The following is a 25,515-nucleotide window of genomic DNA, read 5'->3' on the forward strand; positions in this document are numbered from 1 at the left end:
CATGATAAACTCTGATTAACTATTACTTTTACTTATACTGATCTGTGTCAAGGTCATCACTTAGAACATTGCAACACTTTAGAAATAATTGTCCAAGGTGGAAAATATCAATCGAGTTTGTGAAAAATATTTGTGGCACTAAAACCGTTACATTACAAACTTTTGTATAATTATCATCTTTTTGGACAATAGGATAGACCTAATAAGGTCCTGCGTAACAAAGAACTGTCCGCAGCTCTCTAGCATGCTTTGTTGTGATTGGCCCATTTCTATCCATTTAACTGTAACGAATAATCTATGCTAATATTCAACAGGTATTACATAGGTTCGCATTGAACCATTGGAAATATGAGGACTAGATTGTACAGAGTAGGGGAAATTTCATAATATTTGACCTCACTCGGATATTTGCCTGTCTTCCCGATGTTCAGGGTTGGCTGGCAGTCTGTGGGGCACCTTTGAACGGGAACACAGTGTGATGTATGGAAGTTCTCGGAGTTTGAATAAATCGTCTATTGTGACGGTTGCACACATTGTCAAGTTTAACTATCGTCTAGTAATATCAGTCACATCATTAGAGAAATCAACTTTGCTAAAGTTGAGACATTGTCTCCTAGGAGGTCAGACTCAGATCCACACTAACGCTTGCAAATGTTGCATTGTGGCTAGTTAGAGGCATTATCTCCTTCCAGACGATGTTTCAACTTTCTCAAAATTGATTTATTTGTGGTTGACTGATATTACCGCCTAGATGGTAATTTTACACCTGACAATGTTGGCAACTCCTCAATTTAGACAGTATGTCTGGTTTTTGTATTGCAGCGGTTCAATGAAAACCACTGTATATCCTACAACGAATAGTGTTATATCTTCAAACAATCTGTACAGCTCTGACGGAAAAAATATAAATTGGTTTCACATTTCATCACTATGCTGTTATCCAGAATAGTTCTGATGAGGGCCACTCTGCATTCTGTTGAAAATCTATGAAAGTGAAGCAACAAACGATCAATGTATTCTCTCATTGTTCTTTTATTAATAAAAAAAATCGATAACAAAACAGGAAACAAAGACGGCAAATACTTACAGTAACACAAAATTAAGTTCTGCAAGGATGTAAACAATGGTACAGCAACTGCAAACGGTGAAATAAATCAAATGCCACATTCACTCCCAAATCAATAATGAACCCATAACAAACAGGATTTCAATCACACAAGTAACCCATCTGACTCTTCTTTTAATCAGTCACAGATTTCTCTCAACTCTTGGTTTTCTCACCTCTTGGGCTGAACGAACTATTTACATAGTATTAATTCATGAATCAGATGCTGTGATGATGCTAGCCGAAAATGTATGAACAACCTTTAACCTTTAAGTGCAGTAGAGAACCAGTAGTAGAGTGTAAATGCAACGTGGTATACATGCTTATTCTGTTGTTACATTGATTAAAAAGAGTGGATTACGATAAAATAAAATTGAAAAGAGTCATGGTAAATGTGGAATAATGTTACAATGTGCTACTATGTAGATACAGTGTGACACCTTCAAAGGTAGAAGTTGTAACAGTGTAAACACAAAGTAACATTTTCACAGAAGAATGCTTGGAAAGATACATGGTAATTGCGGAAGAATGTTACAATATGCTACTACATGTATGTAGATACAGTGTAACTACTTCAAGCAGAAGTTGAAACAGTTTACACACAAAGTAACAACTTCACAGAAGTATGCATGACTGTGTTTGTACAGGATGTGACAGAAGACAGGTATATGTACAGTGAAAAAATGTAGACATGCTTTGTAACAAAGGAAATATGAACAATAAATATAGAGGTCAAACTGTCAACTCATTGTGAAAAGTATGATTACTGTTGCAATACATATGGGGCAAGGATTTGACTTTTTAAACTTGTAAAAACAAGTCATCGTTGATGACACAGTCCCCACTTGTTAATGGGTACTTTGATTACATGTCCTCAGAGAGGATAGAGTCCTCTTCATTAATTAGGTCTGTGATAAAATACTTTTGAATAAATTCGCTTGATACATGTCTGAGTTGTAGTTCAGGACATGAAAAAATCGTAATAAAATGGCCACATGTCGGCCATATTGGATCGTATCACAAAACAAATCGATGTGCATATGTATGACATAGGTCAATGTCCTTGTACCAAGTTTGAATAAAATCCGTTGAGATATGCCTGAGTTATGGCTCTGTACATGAAAAAATCGTAACAAAATGGCCGCACAGCAGCCATATTGATCGCAGCACATGAAAAATTGATGTGCATATCTATGACATTGGTCAATGTCCTTGTACTAACTTTGAATAAAATCAGTTGAAACATGCCTGAGTAATGGCTCTGTACATGAAAAAATCGTAATAAAATGGCCGCCTGGTGGCCATATTGAATCGTATCACAAAATAAATCGATGTGAATATGTATGACATAGGTCAATGTCCTTGTACAAAGTTTGAATAAAATCGGTTGAGATATGCCTGAATTATGGCTCTGTACATGAAAAAATCGTAACAAAATGGCCGCCTGGCGGCCATATTGGATCGTATCACAAAACAAATTGATGTGCATATCTATGACATTGGTCAATGTCCTTGTACCAGCTTTGAATAAAATCAGTTGAAACATGTCTGAGTTATGGCTCTGTACATGAAAAAATCATAATAAAATGGCCGCCTGGCAGCCATATTGGATCGTATCAAAAAACAAATTGACGTGCATCTGTATGACATATGAAGTAATCCTTGTACCAGGTTTGAATGAAATCGCTCCAGGCATCTCTGAGATATCTGCGTGAACGGACGGACGGACGCACGCACGGACGCACGCACGGACATGACCAAACCTATAAGTCCCCCCGGACGGTGTCCGTGGGGACTAACAAACAAACATGTCTTGTTCAAGGAATGTTAGCCCTAGGACATTTACCAAACAGACACTACTGAGCACTACTCTTAACCCTAGCCAACAAATGGTGGGTAGACACATACACATCTTGGGGTAACAACTTGTTCGCATGCTTTGACTTCAATGTGAAAATAGTGGAAAGACACCAACAGTTGGCAATATGGGTGTTGAAATTCACAGGTAAAACAAAATAACTTTTCAGAAACATTTGTACATCACAATCAAAAATAAAACTACCTCATTCTCTCATACAACACACACCAATCTGCTACATTGCTGACCAAATAAATTTGCCGTGAAAAAAATTACAAAAGTATTGACAGAATCATTATACAGAGGCACTAGTGACATGTAAACTTCAAGGTGATGATGACAAAGTTGTAAAACATCAATCCACACTTTGTAACTATGGATTATGTCAAGAGTCTAGTTATGGTGAGAAAGCATTTTGTACTGGCACAGTCCCTCAATATCACTGTGATACTTGTGAGGCTGTACATATAGACATGTGTTATTAAGCATCTACCCAGTACAGCCATTCAATGTCTCTGATACACTTTTGTTGGAAAGTTTCCCTTCCAATAGTATATATCTTGTGAACACTGGACAAAAATTCAACAGCTTCTTACCATGCAACTATAAATTTCTGCCGTTATACCCTTTTTAACCATTTCACACAGTTTCATGCTGTTGAGGTCAAGCTTTGTCACAGAAAACTACAGGAAGTTTCAGTTTTGGTGTGATAGTCATGTGAAATGCACTGCAAACTTGTCAGCAGAGTGTATAAACTGTGCCGTTACTTTAATCAGGCAACCATTCGGCATGGGCGGCAGGATTTGAAAACTGTAAGCACCTGTATTGCAATTAATATCCTAACTGTTACTTTGGGCAGACATTGTAACATCACATGTGACTGAAGAACGCGGCTGAGTTGTGGTACTTCACTTGTGAAGTTGTGAAGTAGGTGCAGAAAGTCTCGGATACAACATTGACAAGTACTCCGAGAGGTAAATGTTAGAAAATTTGCATAGTTCATTCATGAGACATTTTAACAAATGCCTTGAATTTATGTCATCAAAAGATTGACCTCATCTTTAGTATTTACAATCAATTACAATATAATAATTTATAATTTTTACATTTGAAATTGTAATTGTTAGTATACAGGTGCCATGTTGCTACAACAGTGGTCAAACTAGAAAAGTTAAACAGAGAGAAAAGGAACGTTAACATAAAAACTATCACTATCAATAAAAATCAAAGTTAAATAAAATGTAATTGTCTACAACATCAGTAAGTGACAAATCTTTTGATACAATCACTGTGTTCATACTGGAATAGTCCATTATTTGTGGAGGGGATTTTGGCACTCTCACTGAGAGGGAGCTTGAGCTTGTTGTAATGGACAAATCGGCAAAAAGAGTAACACACGTGAGAGCGTTTCAAATCGTTCTAGTGAAAAGGAGCAATGATGTACGCAACTTTCTCTACTGAGGCAGACTAATGGACAATGTGTAAATTTATGGAACAAACATCAATATCTGTAAAGGAAAATGGCTACATTTCCAGGAAGCCTTTAATCAAAAAATAAAATTAAATATTATTGCAATCTAAAAGACTGAACTTTATGATTTTCTCTCAAAATGACTATTTTGTATTATCCTGGCAACCCCTTATTCTCAAAATTTATTTATTTGTAATCACTGAATTGCACAGTTGGAGCAGACGATAACTTGCAAAAGAATCTCGAACTTTTTTCCAACCTGGAATGATATTTATCCATACGCTGTATGAGTCTGAAAGCAATATGTACGTCCATCCAAATTTTTTGAATAAATGATAAAAAACTCCATGGATGTCAATTACAAGTAACAAAGGACCAAAATCAGAGAAATTTTTTCATAGTTGTAACTGACTGAGAAATATGAACAAGTAAATGATTGATACAATTGTGTATAATTCTATTTCCAATTTTATACCAAAAATATGATAAAGTAAATTCCAGCAAATGTGGATTTAGGGGATTGGTAACGAACGAAAACAAAACCAATGAAGGGGCTTCAACCATCTTGAATATTTTCTGAATCAACTTGGGTATTATAAGAGTGATAGCTGTAACCAAATTAACAATTTGTGAATTTAAACCTTTAGAGTGTGTTGGATGTTGGGTCAAGTACCTTTTTTGATAAAGGTCAAATCTTTTTTGAGACTTAGTGTTTTTCTTATTACTGTATGAATACTGGGCGATGATGGGTAAACTAGAAAAAGTCAGTTGATTGTTATGGATGGGGACATTAGGCAGGACATCCCAACGTAATGTGAAACTGCTCAATGTTTCAAGACTATAACCTGAGTTCATAAGGCTGTAACACACCGAAATAAATATAGGGTAACTTTTCACAATGCATAGGTTGCACAGAATGGCAATGTGTGATCAGTAGATATGTTTTGATATGTACTTGCAAGCAATTTACACAAAGCTGTGAGAGTTGCAATACTTTACAATTTTCAAATGATTGTCATTTGAATTTCTTGTGATTCATATTTTGTAAAAGCTGTGATGCGACAATCACCATGAATAAATATTTCCTTCCTTAAAAAACTCGAAGAGCACAATATCCTTGAACCAGGGCATTATCATTGTGTAAATTAGAGATGTTCAATTTTAATAGTCATCAGATTCATTCATGCTTTCCTTTCGACAATTTTTCTGCAACTGTCAGCTGAAAATCATCAAGAGTTGTAATTGATCTTCAATTGAACGCATATCAGGTAGGGAGGTGTCCCATTCCCATTCGGTGACTACACCCTCCCAACCAATACGCATAGTTTTCTTCGTACCAGCATCCGATTTTCACTTATATTGTAAGCACAACTCAAAAACTTCAGATGGAATCATTATTTACAACTAAATCAGTGAAATACTGTTTTCATTTAAAACGTCTTTTCGTTCCCTCATTGCAGCTGTCAGCTGGTGGTCACTGCATTGCATAGAAGTCAATGAAGGACTCTCACATACTCCTTTGTTCATCGTAACCTCCACAATATTAGTGGTTTATCCGGACAATGCACCAAATCCATATTCAGGTTTACACAGAGGAACATTCCATATGCTGGGATACAGGTATAATTGTGTGTCTTCACTGCGGTGGAGGTGCAGAATGTCGTATACTTGTATGTGGCCATAAGAGTTCACTTAGAGAAGTCCATGAGATTGGTATAGAATTCCTTCTGTCGCAAGATTCCACTGGTAGTAGAGTGAAAATCAAACTGAAGATTGCAGCAATAAACACAAGTGTTGCTGTCCCTATTTTAAACGCTTTGTTTGTCCGTTCCCACTCTCTTGGCCACCACCAAACTTTGGCATTTTCTTCCTCCCTACAAGGCAACGCACACAAAAGGATTCAATGTAATGGATCAACAGCCTAGTATATCATCTAACAGATGGCTGGCTTCAAAGTCAATTGACCTGTAATTTGGAGAACCTGGAGGATCTTGTGCATAATATTGATTTATTAGCCTATTCAAAAGATAATGTAAGCTTAAAGGTATACTGTCACCTGTTCCAATTTTGCCACAGTTACCATGGAAAGAGAAAATCTAACCAATCACAGATTTAAGCGGGTGGCTGCTTTTAAATAACAGCGCCCTCACATGGGCATTTTGAATACCAAGGAATGCACCAGCATATTTAGATTACAGGTGACTGTACCCCTTTAATGATTATGTCTTTGGTCTGTGTATCATATCAGTTCATACTTACACTTCCTCATCTAACTCTCCATCTACAGTATCCATCAACTCTTCCAAATTATCACAAAATACTTTTTGTTGTTCTCGAAGAGTGCCAAGATCCCTGGAGACTTGAGACCTTACACCTTGTTCATACCTGGAAGAAAAATGTTTCAAATGGCATATATGCAGAAATACCTTCTGAAATCTCATGTATTCACACCAATATTCATGTCCACTCAAATGATAAAAATACACTGTAAAATTATTGCACAGTGGCCGGATGGAACTTTGCTACTGAAAATGCTGATGCTGGGCGTGATGAGCCATTCCTCTCATACTGGTAGTGCACTATGAAGACCTCTTTTTGCTTCAGAAATGGAAGACCTGACCAATATTGATGGTACAGCCAAATTAAAACACCGTTATGTTGTCAAAAACCTTCACTTCCAGAAGATATTTTTGGGGTCTCACCATTCCAAACTATGACGTACATAAACTGAACTATGTTTTCACAAATGTGTTGCTATCATCTTCATCTACATATACTTACCCCTGTTGATATATTTCTTCTTCTTTTTTAGCAGCAGCTTTCTTTTCAGCATCAACTGATGACACTACTGAGGTTTGACCATTCTGTAGAGAAAAAGGGGTTGCTCCTAAACTTAACCTTGGTCTAGTTGTGGTTGGTGTTGGTGGGCTGGACACACTGGCAAGACAAACAAAATTTAGATAAATTAAGTAAGGTGATACTTTGTGCTGCTGATTATGAGTACAGTCATTAGATGTAATATAAAAAATCAAGACAAACCTTCTTTGATGTTTATCATCATCATCTACTTGGCCATTCTGTCTTTCTTGAAGTGATCTGAAATCTGGTTGTGCTGATGCCCTGCGTCCTCCGGAAAGCATTCCCGTGACTCTGTTCCTGATTGCGGTTGAAGTGACTGCCTGAGTAAAACGTGCCCTGGCATCCTAGACAACAGACACATAACCACATCATGAATTTGCATATACCAGTAACTTGTGAATTAACTTTCACACACGGGAAACAATGACTAGGAAGCAACCAGTGAAAGTTGGGACACAAAATGCTACAATTTTTCAGACATGAAGTCATTTGAAAGAGTTATGTGTTTAAAGGTATACAGTCACCTGCGATCTAAATATGCCCATATATGGTCAAAGGGACATTCCTTGGTATTCAAAATACCCACGTGAGGGTGCTGTTAAAAAGCAACCACCTGCTTAAAATATGTGATTTGTTAGATTTTCTCTTTCCATGGTAACTGCAGCAAAATTGGAACAGGTAACAGTATACCTTTAATGCATGAATGAAACAGCTGACAAGTAACAAAGTTCACAGCATGAAACATAAAGCATGTACAGGTACACAGCCGGCTATTCATGGGTGTGTCACAATACACTATGGTCAACACCACTCCAAATGAAACTTGAGAGAGTTGAATTGTCATTTACAAGAACAATTGAAAATGTGCATTTGTAAAATTTGCAAAACTGCATCCATCTGGAATGACTACATCAATGTTTAACATGTATGTACACTGTACATTACTATACGTTAGATCAATGCAATTACTGCTGCCACTTCTTTGATTATATATATCATGAGATTCTTAATTTTTTTGAAACAACTTATTTTATTTATGTAGGCCGTTTACTATTGTCAGAATATGGTTAAATGTTTTGGACCACAAAACATTAAGTTGCTTTGGAAGTAATATCTGAAATTATTTGACATAGTACACAATATTAACCCATTGTTCTCAATTGTTCTTTTTAAGAATTAATGCAAACATAATTCTATATGTTGGTGGCTTTAGAGAGAGCAATAGCTACACATAGACACAAAAACTGACCAGTACAAGTACAGAATCCTGCACATTCATGATGGAAAAACAAATCTGACATTTATCTCTTGCAAATTTGATGCAGTTACTTATCCCTGCCAACATACATGGCCATACCTTAACCATAGTGTTTGATGTCGATTGACAGTTTGAGTTTCTTTACAACATAAACATGGTCAACGTGCCATGATACAGAAACATAGTACCACCTTGACTAGTTTATGTGACAGCCATGTTGCGATACATAGAGCAGACTCTTACAGAATACAGACAAAAACTTGCTGTGCATTTTATTTGCCTGTCCAAAGTGGATAATATACAAAATGTACACCATTTTATTAACATTTTATTAATAAACAGTGAATAGGAAGTTATTGAGAACTTTCCAGACTTTTGACTTGGTGCGTTACTTTCATGCTTGAATAATATATATGGTATGTGTGCTCAGCGACTTCTTGTAGTTATGGTGCGTGCATGGCTGATAATATTGAAATAAGACAAGTTTGGCTTTGAGATATGAAATGGACAAGACATTTACATTATTTTATGAACTGTCAGAAAACAATTGGCTAGGAATTACAACAGAAAATGATGATTTAAACAGCGTTATTAAAATGTATTTACGTTACAATGTGAGTTTTTATTCAACATGTGCATTGCATGGTGATGCTGATGCGGTAGTTGGAATTAAACAATGATTTCACAAAGTGATGCAAGGTGGTACATTATAAGATAATTTAGGTATGTCCAGAGTAGACAATAACCACCAGCCCAGAAGGTACATTTCTGGTTTGCAGGTGATATTGTACAGTTATGTCCGGTCCGATGAGTGGCAGGAAATGACCGCTGCTTTCTGTTTGCTATGATCAGACACGACAAAACTGGATAGACTGCATGCTAGATATAAATTGTCTGAGTAGATACTATTTTGGATTTACTCAGGTAACTTTTGAAAGTTTACCTGATTAGATGTCTGGTCATTATTATCTACCACTTTGCTACTCTGTTCAATGATGGATGAATTTGACACAAAAACCACAATCAAATGATCCAATGTCATGGCACTTCAATGTTTACAAACAGCGGAATACGTTTAATGATCAGATGAATGTCTTCAGTTGAAATGTGAACTACTTGCAGTGAAAGCGACACAGAATGTTGCCATATAATGAGAAATTAACAATTGTCACCTCATCAAAGCTTTGAGACGGCTGCATGTAGTCGAATCTACTGCGACTAGTGCTGCTGATAAGGGGCTAGAGGTCAAAGGTTAAGGGTCAAAAAGTTAATAATTAGTATGCATGCATATATAGAGCAAACTATCAGGAAATCTTACATTACAGATAAATTATTAAGGTGTAGGAGGATGAAATTGATGAAGCAGTTTGAGATGATGATGGCAACACTGATAAGACAAACTCGTCGATATCCTACAAACATGGATCTGATCAAATACATGTAAGAACATGCTTCGTATAAGGAAAATATGTGCTGAGAAAAGAAAGAAGTCTTCTATAGTTTAAGAGAGCTAGGTAGTTCACATTTCAATTTATTTTAATGAGTATAACAGGATATTCAGTTTATTCACTGTGTTGTGGTCAACTTATAGACTATATGATGTACATGGATTTGAGTCTATCATTGTCGCTATGGTGTTTCTTCAATGTCTTCATGGTGATTACATTATACAAGTAAGTGTTGGTTTTCAGTATGACAGCGTAGCGTAGTCTGTTGTTCCAGTTACTAAAACAACAGTTCTCTCATTTGTACACTGACATTTTGTCTCTTGTAACCTATTTACAACATGGCTAAGGTGACTAAAATTGTAAGACAAGATTTCATGTCTTTTGTCAACATATTCTGCAATGGCAGACAGCAATTCAAGTTGGATTCTACATTTATGTGTTAATCTTCAAAGTGTTGAGATAATGTCTATCATTTCCACACATCCCTTCAAATCTATAGCAGAATGCTAAATGGTAAGTTCTCCATTCTTTATTCAACATATAGATTTTAAGCCAACTTATCGAATCCATCAAACACCTACAAACACCAACATATGTACACACAAACATCCAAATTATCACTGATACGTACACTTTATTTAATGTTATCTTTCAACCTTACGTTTCTTCATGAAAAGAAGTAACCTTAACATATTGAAATATTCTGTGAAATGGAAGTCAGACCAGAAAAGTGGAGAGGGAAAACAAAATTTCAAGTAAACCATTCCACCAGAGAGACAAAGAAAGAAGAGTGTCAGAGAATAAAGCACAAGTGATTTATCCAACACCAAGAAATATCAACTAGTACAGATGATGGATATAAACAGAAATCACAGCGGAGGAAACCAAACGACAAAGAAAATATGACATTGCATTCCAGGAAATTGTTGGATGGAAGTAGACCATTCCAGGAAATTGTTGGATGGAAGAAGACCATTCCAGGAAATTGTTTGATGGAAGTATACCATTTGAAAGCGAGCAATTATACCACATCATTGGTTTGATATAGACACCATGGTCATTGTTGAAAACGTACCAAGCACAATGTACACGCTAGGTAACAGGGGAGAACCATTTCAAAGACAGGTTAAAATCATTCCTAATGTGAAGTGATTGTAATCACCTTTTTATAACATTCCTAAACGGGTCAGAACTTTTGATGAAAAGAATCTGTTCTCACAAACCATTTTTTTTCTCTTGCTATTTCAGATAAGAAATGGTTCTTCCCTCCAATTAAAGGTTTGAAATGACAGCACCAAATAATCTTTTTTTTTGTTCACTTTATAAGCTCTTGGAAATGAATTATCCCCTTGCTTAAACCCACAGATGTACATGTAAAAATATGAAGAAGAACTGAGAGAAAAGGAAAACACGACATCTTAAGAGTTCATGTCTTGGGTGAAAGTCCTCACCTCTTCCGCAATGCTACTGGGTATACTAGCAGATAAGATTGAAGATGGTGCCGACATACTGTGGCTGTAAACCAACGGAGGCCTACTTCTCCGACACTACACAACAAAGCACAAATTGGAAAATACACACCGAAAAACATTTTACCATTACTCGCGCTGTCAATATTAGAGTTTCATTATACCCTTATTCCATCACCCATGCAATTTTTTTTCACATTTCATAATTTTATCCCACGTTACTACCAAGATTGGATGCAGTATTTTGAAAATGAACATATTTTTCATTTCTCTTATTTCAAACTGTGCTCGCATAGAATCCCCTGAGACATGACTTTCTTGATGTTGTTATATTGACTGTTTAAAATCATGAAAATTTTGCTTTAACATACATGATATTTACAAGAAGAATTCATATTGATTTTTAGTGGAAAAAAATCAATATTGAAGACACATATTTGTAGAGATTTATTCATGAAGATGCTTTTGCTTGGGGTTAGAAACATAAGGTGAATCGTTGGGAGTGATTGCATTAATGTACCATGGGAAACCCTGGTGTTTCAGGACTGGGGTACCAAGGTAAAGTAATACAGGTACTGCTTTTCAAAACAACACTACTACAACCATGCATGGAGTGTGAATATTACAGAAATGAGGACAATTTTATTCAAGTATTTCATATTCTGTAAGGTCTGCATGAGGTCCTGGCATTAATTTTATCAAATATGCATTAGTTACGGAAGAACTGTGTATGATCTGAGGTCAGCAGGTTAAGATGTAGAACTGTTAAAGGAAGTATGCATACACGAAACTTATATTATTTCTTAAAAGAAACAAAATCGCATATTATTTCTGAACCAATGCTTAATGGCATACATGTACATCTTTACTCCGTGTTTGACTCAAATAAAGTTTAGTGTGCACTGGCTCCAGATTTACTCTCATGAAATTGTCCATTATTTTATTGGAAAGGTACAGATTAAGACTTTTGGCAACGAAGAGGGTTTAACACAGAGATAGCTACTGCTTTATTTTGGGAAAACATTGGTTTATTTAGGGGAAAACAGAAAGAGTGTTTATTGACACTATAATGCAGCAACTGACAGGACCTACATCCCAGTTAACTTTGTCACATGTTAATACTTGGTATTCAGTTTTGATACCAACAAGGCATGCCAATCCACTGTTCTTTTCTTCAAAATGTCAAATACACTTTAAATAACAGGAAGAAACTTTGTTGAGAATAAACTGTTCTGAGAGAGAGGAATTTTCATAAAGCATAAAGAACAAGTCATCGTTGATGACACAGTCCCCACTTGTTAATGGGTATTTTGATTACAGGTCCTCAGAGAGGATAGAGTCCTCTTCATTAGGTCTGTGATAAAAATACTTTCGAATGAATTCGCTCGATACATGTCTGAGTTATGGTCAGGACATGAAAAAATCGTAACAAAATGGTCGCACAGTGGCCATATTGGATCGCATCACAAAACAAATTGATGTGCATAGCTATGACATTGGTCGATGTCCTTGTACCAACTTTGAATAAAATCGGTCGAAACATGCGGATATGCCTGAGAAATGGCTCTGTACATGAAAACATCGTAATAAAATGGCCGCCTGGCGGCCATATTTGATCGTATCACAAAACAGATTGACATGCATATGTATGACATAGGTCAATGTCCTTGTACCAACTTTGAATAAAAACGGTTGAGATATGCCGGAGTTATGGCTCTGTACATGAAAAAATCGTAATAAAATGGCCGCAGAGCGGCCATTTTGGATTGTATCACAAAACAGATTGCCGTGCACAGCTATGACATTTGTCAATAAGCTTGTACCAACTTTGAATAAAATCGGTTGAAACGTGCCTGAGTAATGGCTCTGTACATGAAAAAATCGTAATAAAATGGCCGCCTGGCGGCCATATTGGATCGTATCACAAAACAAATTGACGTGCATATCTATGACATTGGTCAATGTCCTTGTACCAACTCTGAATAAAATCGATTGAAACATGCCTGAGTAATGGCTCTGTACATGAAAAAATCGTAATAAAATGGCCGCCTGGCGGCCATATTGGATCGTATCACAAAACAAATTGACGTGCATATCTATGACATTGGTCAATGTCCTTGTACCACTTTTGAATAAAATCTGTTGGAACATGCCTGAGTTATGGCTGTGTACATGAAAAAATTGTAATAAAATGGCCGCCTGGCGGAGATATTGGAGCGTATCACAAAACAAATTGACGTGCATATCTATGACATTGGTCAATGTCCTTGTACCAACTTTGAATAAAAACGGTTGAGATATGCCTGAGTTATGGCTCTGTACATGAAAACATCGTAATAAAATGGCCACCTGGCGGCCATATTGGATTGTATCACAAAACAGATTGACGTGCATATGTATGACATAGGTCAATGTCCTTGTACCAACTTTGAATAAAATCTGTTGGAACATGCCTGAGTTATGGCTGTGTACATGAAAAAATCGTAATAAAATGGCCGCCTGGCGGCCATATTGGATCGTATCACAAAACAAATTGACGTGCATCTGTATGACATATGAAGTAATCCTTGTACCAAGTTTGAATAAAATCGCTCCAGGCATCTCAGAGATATCTGCGTGAACGGACGGACGGACGGACGCACGCACGCACGCACGCACGCACGGACATGACCAAACCTATAAGTCCCCCCGGACGGTGTCCGTGGGGACTAAAAAACGCCTAGACTATAGGATCACAAACCTAGAAATGTTACGGTAATAAGGATTAGAATATAAAGTGCTAGGTAAAATGTTTACATCTTTTACTATAATATGAGATAAAAGGATTAATACATGCAGCATGCATATGTAAATAAATCAATTTTAGTATGACCACCCCTATTTCCTGTACAATCATATGGTCCAAAACTTGATTGGATTTTACCATTGTAACAGGAAGACGGGGGCAGGAGTTCTCACCTCTGAGAATGTTGCAGGTGAATTTAGTGATTGTGACAGAGAATCAATTGTCATTGATGATGTCAGTGGTGGTCGTGATGAAGAAAACTACAGCAAAACAATACAGGTAGTGTTAGTAAAATAGTGTGATAACAGCTATTAGTATTATCATTCAGGTGATCTGCATGAAACAAGTACTGAACCTGAATTGTAGAGAGCTGTTACTAAATTTATACAATGTTTCAAATAAGTTATGATGTTTTGAATAAATGCTACACTTGAATTGTGAAGAGTAGTTATTAAATTGATACAATGTTTCAAATCTGTTATAATGTTGCAAAATAATGCTACACTGTCTCAACGTTACAACTGATTTCTATATCTTGTTATACAATCAGTACATTGATACAATGTTGACACTTTTGTTAAGTCCTAAATTCTAGAATATTGAAACTGTTGAACAGTGATGAAATGATCTTGCAATATTATTCTTACAGTTTCACCAAGTTTCATGCAGGTCAACTAAACATATTATATTGTTAGTCATCTATGGTATGATATTATTTCTTTACTTCCTGAAGAACTGTAACAGTATTAACCAAAGACAGATGCACATAGAGGACTATCAGCATTGTTACTATACAGTCAGAAACTCTCTGTTTTCTAAATAACAAAATGACCATTAACTTGTTCTGTCAGTTGGTTAAACTTGTGAGAAATGATCGATATTTATGGTAGTGCATTCATACTGTTGTTATACCCAAACAAAATGTCATGAATAAAATGTTTATTTTTCATTCAGATTCTTTACTATCAAGTTTGATAAATTACATGCAATGTATAGATCTTTGTGACTTATGAAAAGATTAGACCAAGGTTAGATGGCAAAATAGGGTATTGTATATGATGTTGTATGGCTGAGAAACCAAGTATGCACAGCCAAAACTGTGAACAGCCAAGATTGCAATTAGTAAAACCTTTCAACTATGACACTGAACCTAATTTTACGTGATGGAGAAAATTTGCAAATAAACTTGGATAGTGGAAACACGGCAGACAGTAGCACCTTAAAGAATTAATATCTTTAACAGCCATAAGTGAAGTCAGACTCTATTTAATTTTCCCCATACTTGTACGGGATATGAAAAATTACATACATTTCTGTGATGATAATTGGAATATTGCCTATCTCTCCTGAATGAGAATTGGATATAAACTCCCACTTATATTGAGAGCTTATGCCATTATGCCATTCACTTTACAGCGACTTTCTTTAATTTTCACCCCTATTTCTCTTTGTTGGCCACTAACTGAACCATTGTAAATGGCAGGACTGGACTAAACCATTGTAGTGAAAGGGTAAATAATGTAAAAGTGCAAGCAGTCTGTTCCAGTTCCATTTTATGTCTGTCTATTTGTTTCAATGGAGTCTTACAATGTACATCAGGTGCAGTTCTAGTTGAAGTTATCTGGTTTATTAGCTTGTAGAAAAATCATCAAGATAACTGACTTTTTACTAGATAAAGTGATCTTCATGATACAACAACAGATTGTATGCAAAACATACAAATTCATAAAACGTGTGATATACAATGAAAATTATTTTTCAGGCTTTCACAGAAGAAAGTTTACGTGAAAACCCTTCACTGCGCCAGGCATGTCTATCATCAGATTTAACATCCAACATAGCATTAAACCTGACTAACGTACACTAAGATGACAACAGCAAAATCATGGTTGCAACCATGAGGGCAGTGGGTCACACACATACACAACACATCATGTTCATACGTATTTTCACTACAATGTATACCAAGGTGAGTGAATCTAGACATGACACAAGAGTGTGATTACCCCCTTAGCCATAATATTAGTATGTTATGTATATCAATCTATCTATCTATCTCTATATATAATATGTACACATAATAAAATGCCAATATCTACCAGTATAATACATTTCAGATGGTGATATTAGATGTGTTAGAAATTTCCATATAGCAATTCTAAATATCTAATGTCTTTGTAAATTTTATGGTGACGCCTATAAAAATATATGTTTGTGATATTAGTATGTTTCATAATGAATAAGAATTTATGAACATCATTTTGTACATTAAAAAAATGCTGTAGACTACCAATTGAGAATACAACTTATTATGAATGCACATACTTGTAGCCACATTTAAGTACTATGGCTAGGTTAATGAGTGAAAGTATGTACGAATGAAGAAAATAAAGGTTTCTCCTATCACAATAGATAAATTCTGTACATCATAAATTCAATATTCAGACATCAACATATAATTACATAAGACAATGAAACAGACATGGGAAAACTACAAACACAAACTGCTTGTACTTCCTTTGTTATTGCAGGCATTAATCAGACAACCATACAAGAAACTGAGACTTGGACAAGGTAGGCCAAAAATATGGAGATACTACCAACATGAATGTTTGGAAACTGCCTTCACAGATCTCTCCCATTATTTCATTCATGTAGTAAAAATAAGGGAGTCTGATTCATTCTGCCGATTTCAAGATCTGACTTTCACAGTAAACTCTAACAATTTTCTAGCAGGCTGGTAAAACCTCTTGGTACAGTCCATAAAGGAATCACATTCTCAAAGCTGACCTAGAGGGCGCTGTGCAACTTGCAGAATATGAATGAAGATTTGTGTTACGCCATATCTCTTTGTACTGAACATTAAAATTTCAATACAGCCTTCAGCAAGACTGAAGAACAGTGGGTAAATCTAAGCTACACTGTATTTCAACAGTTTCTCTGTTGTTCAACAGTTTCTTGTTGTACCTCTATTTTAATGGAGTACAGCTCACTGTCCTACATATGATAAACCACAGTCCGTGGAGGGACCATGGATAAACTCATGCTATAATTACACTGGGGCCACTATCAGCCACAATGTTTGGGGTTATGATTTTTTATTGTGATCACAGTTCATATTTTTATATCACAGTCTAAATATATAAAATACATTAGTGGAAAAGGGAAAACCGGATGATACAGTTATGAGGAAAGTTATGTTGGTAGTACTCCATCTTTCAATAATTGCTCATACTCAACTGTGTATGAGGAAGCTGTTGTTTAAAATACAGCACAAAAAACAAGAACAGGACACCACAAACTGACACAAGAACGATGTTGTCATCACTTTACACGATTTTACAAGGTGTGCAATATGACAAGTATACAAAACCCACATGCAAAAAATGTTGCTATTGAATAGATTGGTGTGAGAGAGTTAAAAAGAGGAAACATGCAGATGATGTGGATAGCAGATTGGGAGGAAGGCATTATTCTATGGTCTTTACCCAGATGATGTTCATATATGTAAGATGGAAATATAATGAATAGCTTTAACTTACAAGTAAATGATAGGGATGCAGGGATGTGGCCATGAATTATTGATGGATTTAATTTACACTACCGATTTTTCTACTTTAATGAAATCAGCTTTGGAGCTGCAAAAGTGATATGTAACATTTATGGTATTCACTTTCACAAATTACGAACCCCAATTTTTTTTTCTGAAATTTAATGAGAAATCTGATGTTTTGGTAGCAAGCAAACACTACAATATCACAATCACATTAGAAATACCATCATTTAAGGGAAGTTACAGCATACACTGCAATTCCCTATTATACAATTTGATTCTTCAATTGTGTAATTTGTGAAGAGTGAACATGGCTAGCTGAATTGAAACATTTAACCCTTTCACCACCATGGTTTGTCCCAAATCCATTGTTTTCTATGGTCAAGTTGGACCTGTATACAGGGAACTGGGGTGAAAGGGTTAAATAAGCTGACTATGGAATGCACATGAGAGGATGGACATATGGCCAGTATGAGACCCTTATGTACTTACAGCTGGAGGGGGAGAATTGCTTGATCCACCAAAGCCAAGGAAAGTAGCAACGGAAGCCCGCCGTCTGGAACCCTACACCATGTTTGAAGAGGTGCGGTACAAAAAAGATGTGTGGGAAATGACCCAGGCAGAAAAAGAGAAAGCGTTGACCAGGTTAGAAGCAAGAACTTTACCATTTCCCTGTTCCCTTATGTGCAGGTGAAATACCCATCATTACCCACATACGTTGTCACCATTTACTCTTTCAAAATGTAGTTATACCAGTACCTTACTGTATAAGTGGCAAGGAAAGTGTAAGAGTTCAAGATGTATAATATATTTCATATCACTTAATCCCATGATTGCATTGCATGGTGTTTCTAACAGATGTAAGAGATTTGAAATGATGCATGTTTGACACAAATTTTTCACAATTCCTGGATCAGTGAATTATGCACAAAATGAACATTATCGAAAGCGGCCAAACTGAAATGCTTTTCTGCCTTTGGAAGAACACTATTAATATACTGGGAGTTTTTGAGACTGTTTTTTTACAATCCACATTGTTGTAGTAACTTGCCATGTTTGCCTGTGGACCCTTCTAATGATACCTAGAGTACACAGGTCAACTCAGGACTTATCAAAGAAAATGATAGAACACATGGTCATCCACATATATGGTAGTTTTGAGTGCAGTGAGTGCTGAGTGAGCACGATGAATACAATACATCCATGTGACACCAAGGCATCAGGATGAGAGATCCATACAACCTTTATCTTGGATGTACAGCTGCATGTAACATTCACTGACACAGGTGGAATAAAATTGATGTGACTACAAAATAAAGCTGATGTCCATGGCCCGTGGATGACTGCATTTGCTTACTGCTGTACAAACCTTACATTTCAGATCTAATATGATTCTGATCCCCTGGCGATCCATTCTGGATTTAGTATCTTCTACACAGTGAAAATCCTTACATTTTATCATACTTTCATTCAAAATCTCCTCTACAGCGTCTGTATACTAATTCATCATTTACAAATACTTTGTAATATACAGAAATGGCTATCTCTCCTGAACTGACCCATATGACTAATGCTCCTACTATACAAATTTCATCATCTCTCCAATTATCCATACAGTTCTGAGCATACCGTCACGTGAGAGGGGTAGTTAATCATCTAACATTACCAGACAAAAAACTTTTAACCCCTGACATATATAGTGATATATACAGCCAACATGGTCATGTCACAGTCAAGTGTACATAAAATTTTCTCAAGAACACCTCATCTACATGCATACACATTCTGTCGATTTACATTGTAATCTTTGACATCAACTTGCACCTTCAATCAACGATGCCAGTTCATGTCTACAAAAACTTGGGAATTTCATTTTGTACAATTTGGCTTGTAACGTTATTTCACTGTATGAAGGTACGTAACAAAGAGATGACTTAGTTTACAATGCATTACAATGCAGTTTTACTGAAGTTTGAAGGCAATAGAGAGGATTGTCTCTCGCTATTATGAGAACTTTCAACGAGATACAGACTTCTATTCTTTGAGGATCTGCCACAAGAGGGCGATCTTTGAAGAGTCTTCAATGTTGCATAGAACTTTTCCATCGCTTTGGCATGATACCCCTAAACTTCCGTTTAGCATCGTGCTCTGAATTTTCACTTTGGGACATAAAATTGCTCATTTAGGTAGAGGTACAGATTGTACCTGTGACAAGTGTCCAGTAGACTGAAGTATGTGAAAAAATTGGGCTTAGTGTAAGAATCCAATGTCATTCAAAGCGATTTACAAGACAGACATATTTAGTGTTTGAATTCAAGCAAACACGAGTGATGTAATATTTCTTGGGTGAGTCCTTTCACAGAAAATATGCAGTTTTATGGCTTTGACTGAATGTAAGGTAATGATACTGGGTGTAAGTTGTCGGTATCATACCAATACTATGGGTGTGGTTCTGGTAACTTATTGTGGAATTTATGTTGCAATAGTTGTAATTTGACTTGTAATGTACTCAATGTTAAATTTATGCTGCAATGGACTGTAATTTGAATTGCAATATACTCATTATCGAATTTATGCTGTAATGGGTTGTAATTTGAATTGGAATGTTCTCATTATTGAATTGATGGTGTAATGGGTTGTAATTTGAATTGCAATATACCCATTTTGAATTTATGGCGTAATGGGTTGTAATTTGAATTGCAATGTACTCATTATTGAATTTATGGTGTAATGGGTTGTAATTTGAATTGCAATGTACTCATTATTGAATTGATGGTGTAATGGGTTGTAATTTGAATTGCAATGTACTCATTATTGAATTGATGGTGTAATGGGTTGTAATTTGAATTGCAATGTACTCATTATTGAATTTATGCTGTAATGGGTTGTAATTTGAATTGCAATGTACTCATTATTGAATTTATGGTGTAATGGGTTGTAATTTGAATTGCAATGTACTCATTATTGAATTGATGGTGTAATGGGTTGTAATTTGAATTGCAATGTACTCATTATTAAATTTATGCTGCAATGGGTTGTAATTTGAATTGCAATGTAACTCATTGTTAAATTTATGCTGCAATGGGTTGGAATTTGAATTGCAATGTAACTCATTATTAAATTTATGCTGCAATGGGTTGGAATTTGAATTTGAATCATTGTTAAATTTATGCTGCAATTGGTTGTAATTTGAATTATGTTGCAATGGGTTGTATTTTGAATTGCAATGTAACTTTTGTTGAATTTATGCTGTAAAAGGTTGTAATTTGAATTGCAATGTACTCATTATTAAATTTATGCTGTAATGGGTGGTAATTTGAATTGCAATGTACTCATTATTAAATTTATGCTGTAATGGGTGGTAATTTGAATTGCAATGTAACTTATTGTTGAATTTATGCTGTAACGGACGGTAATTTGAATTGCAATGTAACTTATTGTTGCATTATTGTTGAATGGGCTGGAATTTGAATTGCAATTTCTGTTTTTGAAATGAAGAAAGCAGGGAAAAAAGCATTATGAAGATAAGCATATAGACCAATAAGCCACTACTATTAACAGAATAGTATGTTAATCATCTATTTTTAAATTTCTATGTTATTCTGTGTTATTTCTCAGCCTAGCAAAGGGTATATGATGAACTGATTTTGCTAAGCAAGAATAGGAAACTGAAGAAATATTGAATGTGTTAGATGTACCTCTGATTTTCTCTGGTTGAGTCTGGCAAGAGATGGCTAGAGTGGTATAGAATAATAACAGATATTGTGAAGTTGTTAAAAGTATGAATCATGGAAGTGAAATCAAAGATAAGGGATTTAGTATAAAAACATTATTACTAGTAGAATTTATTGCGCTGTTTACCAGAACTCATGCATTTTGTGAAAGAGTAATATATCTCTTTGGTACAGAATGTCTTTGGATTGATTTTACCGGTGATTTGTGAACATCCATAACATTAGATAGTGTGTTAGTATGTGGTAAAGATTTTGTGAAAGATGAAAACCCACAGCATTAAATCAAACTATCTCATGTTTAAAAATGCAGTACTTGTGAGGTAGAAATTATGAAAATACTTTGGTGATTACAGAAAGAATTGCAAGAAATAGTGAAATAATTCCAATATGTGTGAATGAAATTAGCTGCTAAACTTTCCTTACATAATTTGCTGCGATAGACAAGGTTTACTGCTCAAGAACAATTCTCCTGTGGGGGAAGCAGCGCCCTCAAGCAACAGATCTCCCATTTTACTTGCTAAGCTAACTTTAAATTTCCTTTTTTTGCTTCAATGAGAGTAAAACATTACTTCTAAATAGAGCGCCCCCAGTGTTGAGTAGTCAATTCAATGACTGGTGTTTCCTTGCAAATGTTAAAAAGAATCCAACAGACCAAATATTTTAAACTGAATACCAAATCACTGGCATTTGATGCAAAGTTGAATCAAATGATGGCAGAAATTTATTGCCGTTTTCCATCACTGCTTAGCTGCATAATAAAAGGCTTTGTTAAAACTTTTTAAATTCTGCTTCAATAGTAAACGAGTTTCAGAGAAAATTTCAAAAATTATTCTTTACAGTATCAGTAGATTACAACTACCGTGGTGTTATTTACAAAATACTGTTGCTTATTGATTGTTTTTACTAATTTCTTAGTAAATAAACGATATTTCATCACGGCACACTTCATATTTTCAGTTGTATGGATTGTTTTGACATGGACAGTAGGGTAAAATCATTGGTATTGCAATGTATTTCAATGTGTGCACTGCAAGAATTATAAACCAGTTACAATTTTGCAATTTGAAGAAATCAAGTCCCTGTAAAACAAGATATCCTTATCAATTAAATGCTAAGAATATATACATTTTGCCTTTCAAAATTTATCTTTTCCGAACAAAAATGATATAAAAATTCCTGTCCAAGCCTCCACTGCTGCTATTCAGAGCTCAGGGATGGTGACATGCTGGGTCAGATCCATAAACCATGTCATGGGACACTTCAAATCCAAACAAGTGTGATATTAACAACGGCATTGTGTACTCAACTCTGGAAAACTTATGCCACCCGTTCATGCTTGATATATCTTAGTAATTTAAAATATTTTTATATTTTCATGCATTGGAAAACACATTTAATTCTATCTTTACAAATATTCATATCTGCTTACCTTATTTCCTGCTATTGACATGGAGCGTTTGTTTAGCCGACTTTCAAGATCACCTGTGTCATATAAACGAAACAAAGTAAATCCTTTTCACTTATTCATGTCAGTTATGTGTTTTAAGCATTGAGCTCTACAAAACTTACCACTCCATTTCCTTAGGAGTCAATTTTAACTACAGTTGAAATTACCTAAATTTAATCCTAATTTTTATAAAATTCCTCAATTTTTTACAAAATTCCTCATCAAACTCTCTCTCTCAAGTCTCATTTAATTTGATATTATTCACCTTATGTCCACTATACTTAAAGTTGATGGTTATTTTCACATGTAAACATTTCAGACTATTTACAAGTATTTTGGTTTTAATCAAAAATAGCTTTTTTGAGATCTTTGATGAAAACCGTTGTTCTACATTGAACAATTCCTCAAAAAAAATATCACTGGCTGCAATCTGAGAAATACTTTTCATTCGCATGAGTAACTTTTAAGATACATAATTATTGAAAATATTAATGGAAAAACACATACACTGCAAAAGAAAAAGCACAGCAAGAATTGTTGAAACACAAAGATGTATGCAAACAGTAAATACTTTTGAATTTGAAGTTTTTGTAATTGGAAACAGTGTCTCTTTTATTCTTTTATAACTTACCATCTGTAGTCTGTCGCAACAGTCTGTTCTCTTGAAGTAATTTTCTGAAATGAAACCAAACATGATCAATGTTGTTCCCTTTTCTCACATTCTCTTTAAAATTACAGAAGCGACGAAACTTAAGGTAGAACGCGCCTCGGGGACAGATAATCGGACTCTCAAATCTCTACAATTCTTTTCTGATCTACCAGTTGTGGGGGCTCATTTTAACCCTTCCACCCCCAATTCCCAGTATACAGGTCCAACTTTACCATAGAAAACAATGGATTTGGGACAAACCATGGTGGTGAAAGGGTTACAGCTTTTGAGAAAGAAAAACTTTCACCTGCTAGTTTTTGAAAATTCAAAATTTAATTTTTCCCTACAGAGTTAACACAGAATGGCAGCCTTTTTGAATTTCAAATATCGGTAAATCTTGGATAATTTGTATCACTAGTTCCAAACTTTGCGCGGTGACCCTCGATTTTTATTGTTGATTTTGGTAAGAGAATGGTTGAAAGTTTCATTCACGAAAGTTTGAAAAAAAATGGATTTCAAATACAGACATAAACAATCTACTTGTTGATTGCTGAATTTTCAAAGTATTATCAATTTGTACTTGATACTTACTTTGTGTCTTCTAACTCAGTTTTCTCTCTTTCATACAACCTTTTTAAGTTTTCAACATGATTTATCATCACTTCTACTGCATGATTCATCCTCCCCTCCTATGGTGAGAGAGAGAGAGAGAGAGAGAGAGAGAGAGAGAGAGAGAGAGAGAGAGAGAGAGAGAGAGATATTTTCATCTGAGTTCAAGTATTTGTCATCAAAATATGTTTCAAAAGTTGTTTCCCATGGATGCTCCACCAAACAGGCAATTCTCAATTTGGCTAGCATACCATGAAAGATACTCAAATAAAAGTCACTGTTTTCCAAATACACAGGTTTAGTTCCTGTATCAAACAGCACCTCCTGAGGTCACCCTCTTGAGAACTTTTGTTTTTATCCATAATCCAAAGCGTCATCTTCCACATATTACCTGTACAAAGTCAAATGTTTACTTCATGTTCAATGTTTCAATTCTTACCAAAGTTTGGTGAAACATGATGTATGGAATGTTTGACCTTGTAACACAGTGAATTATTTATTATCACTTCAACAAGACACACAAAGCTTTTGGTGATTTTAGAGTTACCTGTTGCACTGCTCCATGGACCTCTGCCTTACTGGAGAGTCTTGATGTCGTCTTGTTGACTACATCCACATGGTGTTTGAGTTTGTCTAGTAAATCTTTGGTTCTCACATCAACACATATTGGGTTGAGATCCTGCTCAGGGACAACAGAGACACATACTAAGACTTGGTGACTGACTGGAGTGGACTATGAGACACAATAATGAATTATGATTCCACATTGAACGTAAAATAAAATGGACAGTAAAACTTCATTCAAACATCAACAAATGACCATCACAAAAGTGTTTATTTCGTTAACAATGGTGATCAAATATTTTTCAAATTGGCAGCATGTTGTCAGTATTAGAAGATAATGCATATATTTCTCTAAACCTTGGAAGTAAACAACTTTGTAACACTCAACAGAAATTCTTAAGAAACTTGTTATGATGATTTAGAAGTCTAATGCAAATTTTCCCACCTGTAGAGCTTCTCTGAGTTGATCTAGTTCTTTTTGCACATTTATTTCAGCTAGATCTCTGTGTCTCTCTTGTAAATCTAATCTCTTCTCAAGGGTAAATTTGTCAGTTCTGAAGGCCAGAGCCAAAGCCTGGAATTTGGCCTCCACTTCTTGGTCACTGAGACTTCCAGGACTGAAAAAAATTCAATGAACAAGATTGATTACATTGCTAGGAAATGCATATTATTTTAAAATCTTCAGTTTTGGTGTTAACGATCAAAT

General features: G+C 35.4%; 1 protein-coding gene across 11 annotated transcripts in view; it reads right to left on the reverse strand.

The window, feature by feature from the left end:
* Positions 1 to 1,014: 1,014 nt before the first annotated feature.
* LOC139120186 (putative leucine-rich repeat-containing protein DDB_G0290503) overlaps positions 1,015 to 25,515 on the reverse strand; it is a 176,847-nt gene continuing 152,346 nt past the window's right edge. For 4 of the 11 annotated variants that reach the window (XM_070684375.1, XM_070684358.1, XM_070684367.1 and 1 more), the window contains 13 exons: positions 25,255 to 25,426; positions 24,793 to 24,924; positions 24,228 to 24,325; positions 23,619 to 23,662; positions 22,970 to 23,022; positions 21,505 to 21,540; positions 14,427 to 14,513; positions 11,451 to 11,546; positions 9,724 to 9,789; positions 7,474 to 7,637; positions 7,216 to 7,371; positions 6,694 to 6,819; positions 1,015 to 6,308 (listed from right to left, as the gene is read on the reverse strand). In XM_070684375.1, coding sequence (XP_070540476.1) covers positions 6,071 to 6,308; positions 6,694 to 6,819; positions 7,216 to 7,371; positions 7,474 to 7,637; positions 9,724 to 9,789; positions 11,451 to 11,546; positions 14,427 to 14,513; positions 21,505 to 21,540; positions 22,970 to 23,022; positions 23,619 to 23,662; positions 24,228 to 24,325; positions 24,793 to 24,924; positions 25,255 to 25,426 — 1,468 coding nt within the window. In that variant the 3' untranslated portion in view covers positions 1,015 to 6,070. Of the gene's footprint in view, positions 6,309 to 6,693; positions 6,820 to 7,215; positions 7,372 to 7,473; positions 7,638 to 9,723; positions 9,790 to 11,450; positions 11,547 to 14,426; positions 14,514 to 18,298; positions 18,371 to 21,504; positions 21,541 to 22,969; positions 23,023 to 23,618; positions 23,663 to 24,227; positions 24,326 to 24,792; positions 24,925 to 25,254; positions 25,427 to 25,515 lie in introns of all 11 variants that reach the window. The other 7 variants (XM_070684385.1, XM_070684394.1, XM_070684412.1 and 4 more) reach the window with 7 other exon arrangements.

Source organism: Ptychodera flava, chromosome 2, assembly GCF_041260155.1.
Source record: "Ptychodera flava strain L36383 chromosome 2, AS_Pfla_20210202, whole genome shotgun sequence".
In the NCBI taxonomy this organism is placed as follows: domain Eukaryota; kingdom Metazoa; phylum Hemichordata; class Enteropneusta; family Ptychoderidae; genus Ptychodera; species Ptychodera flava.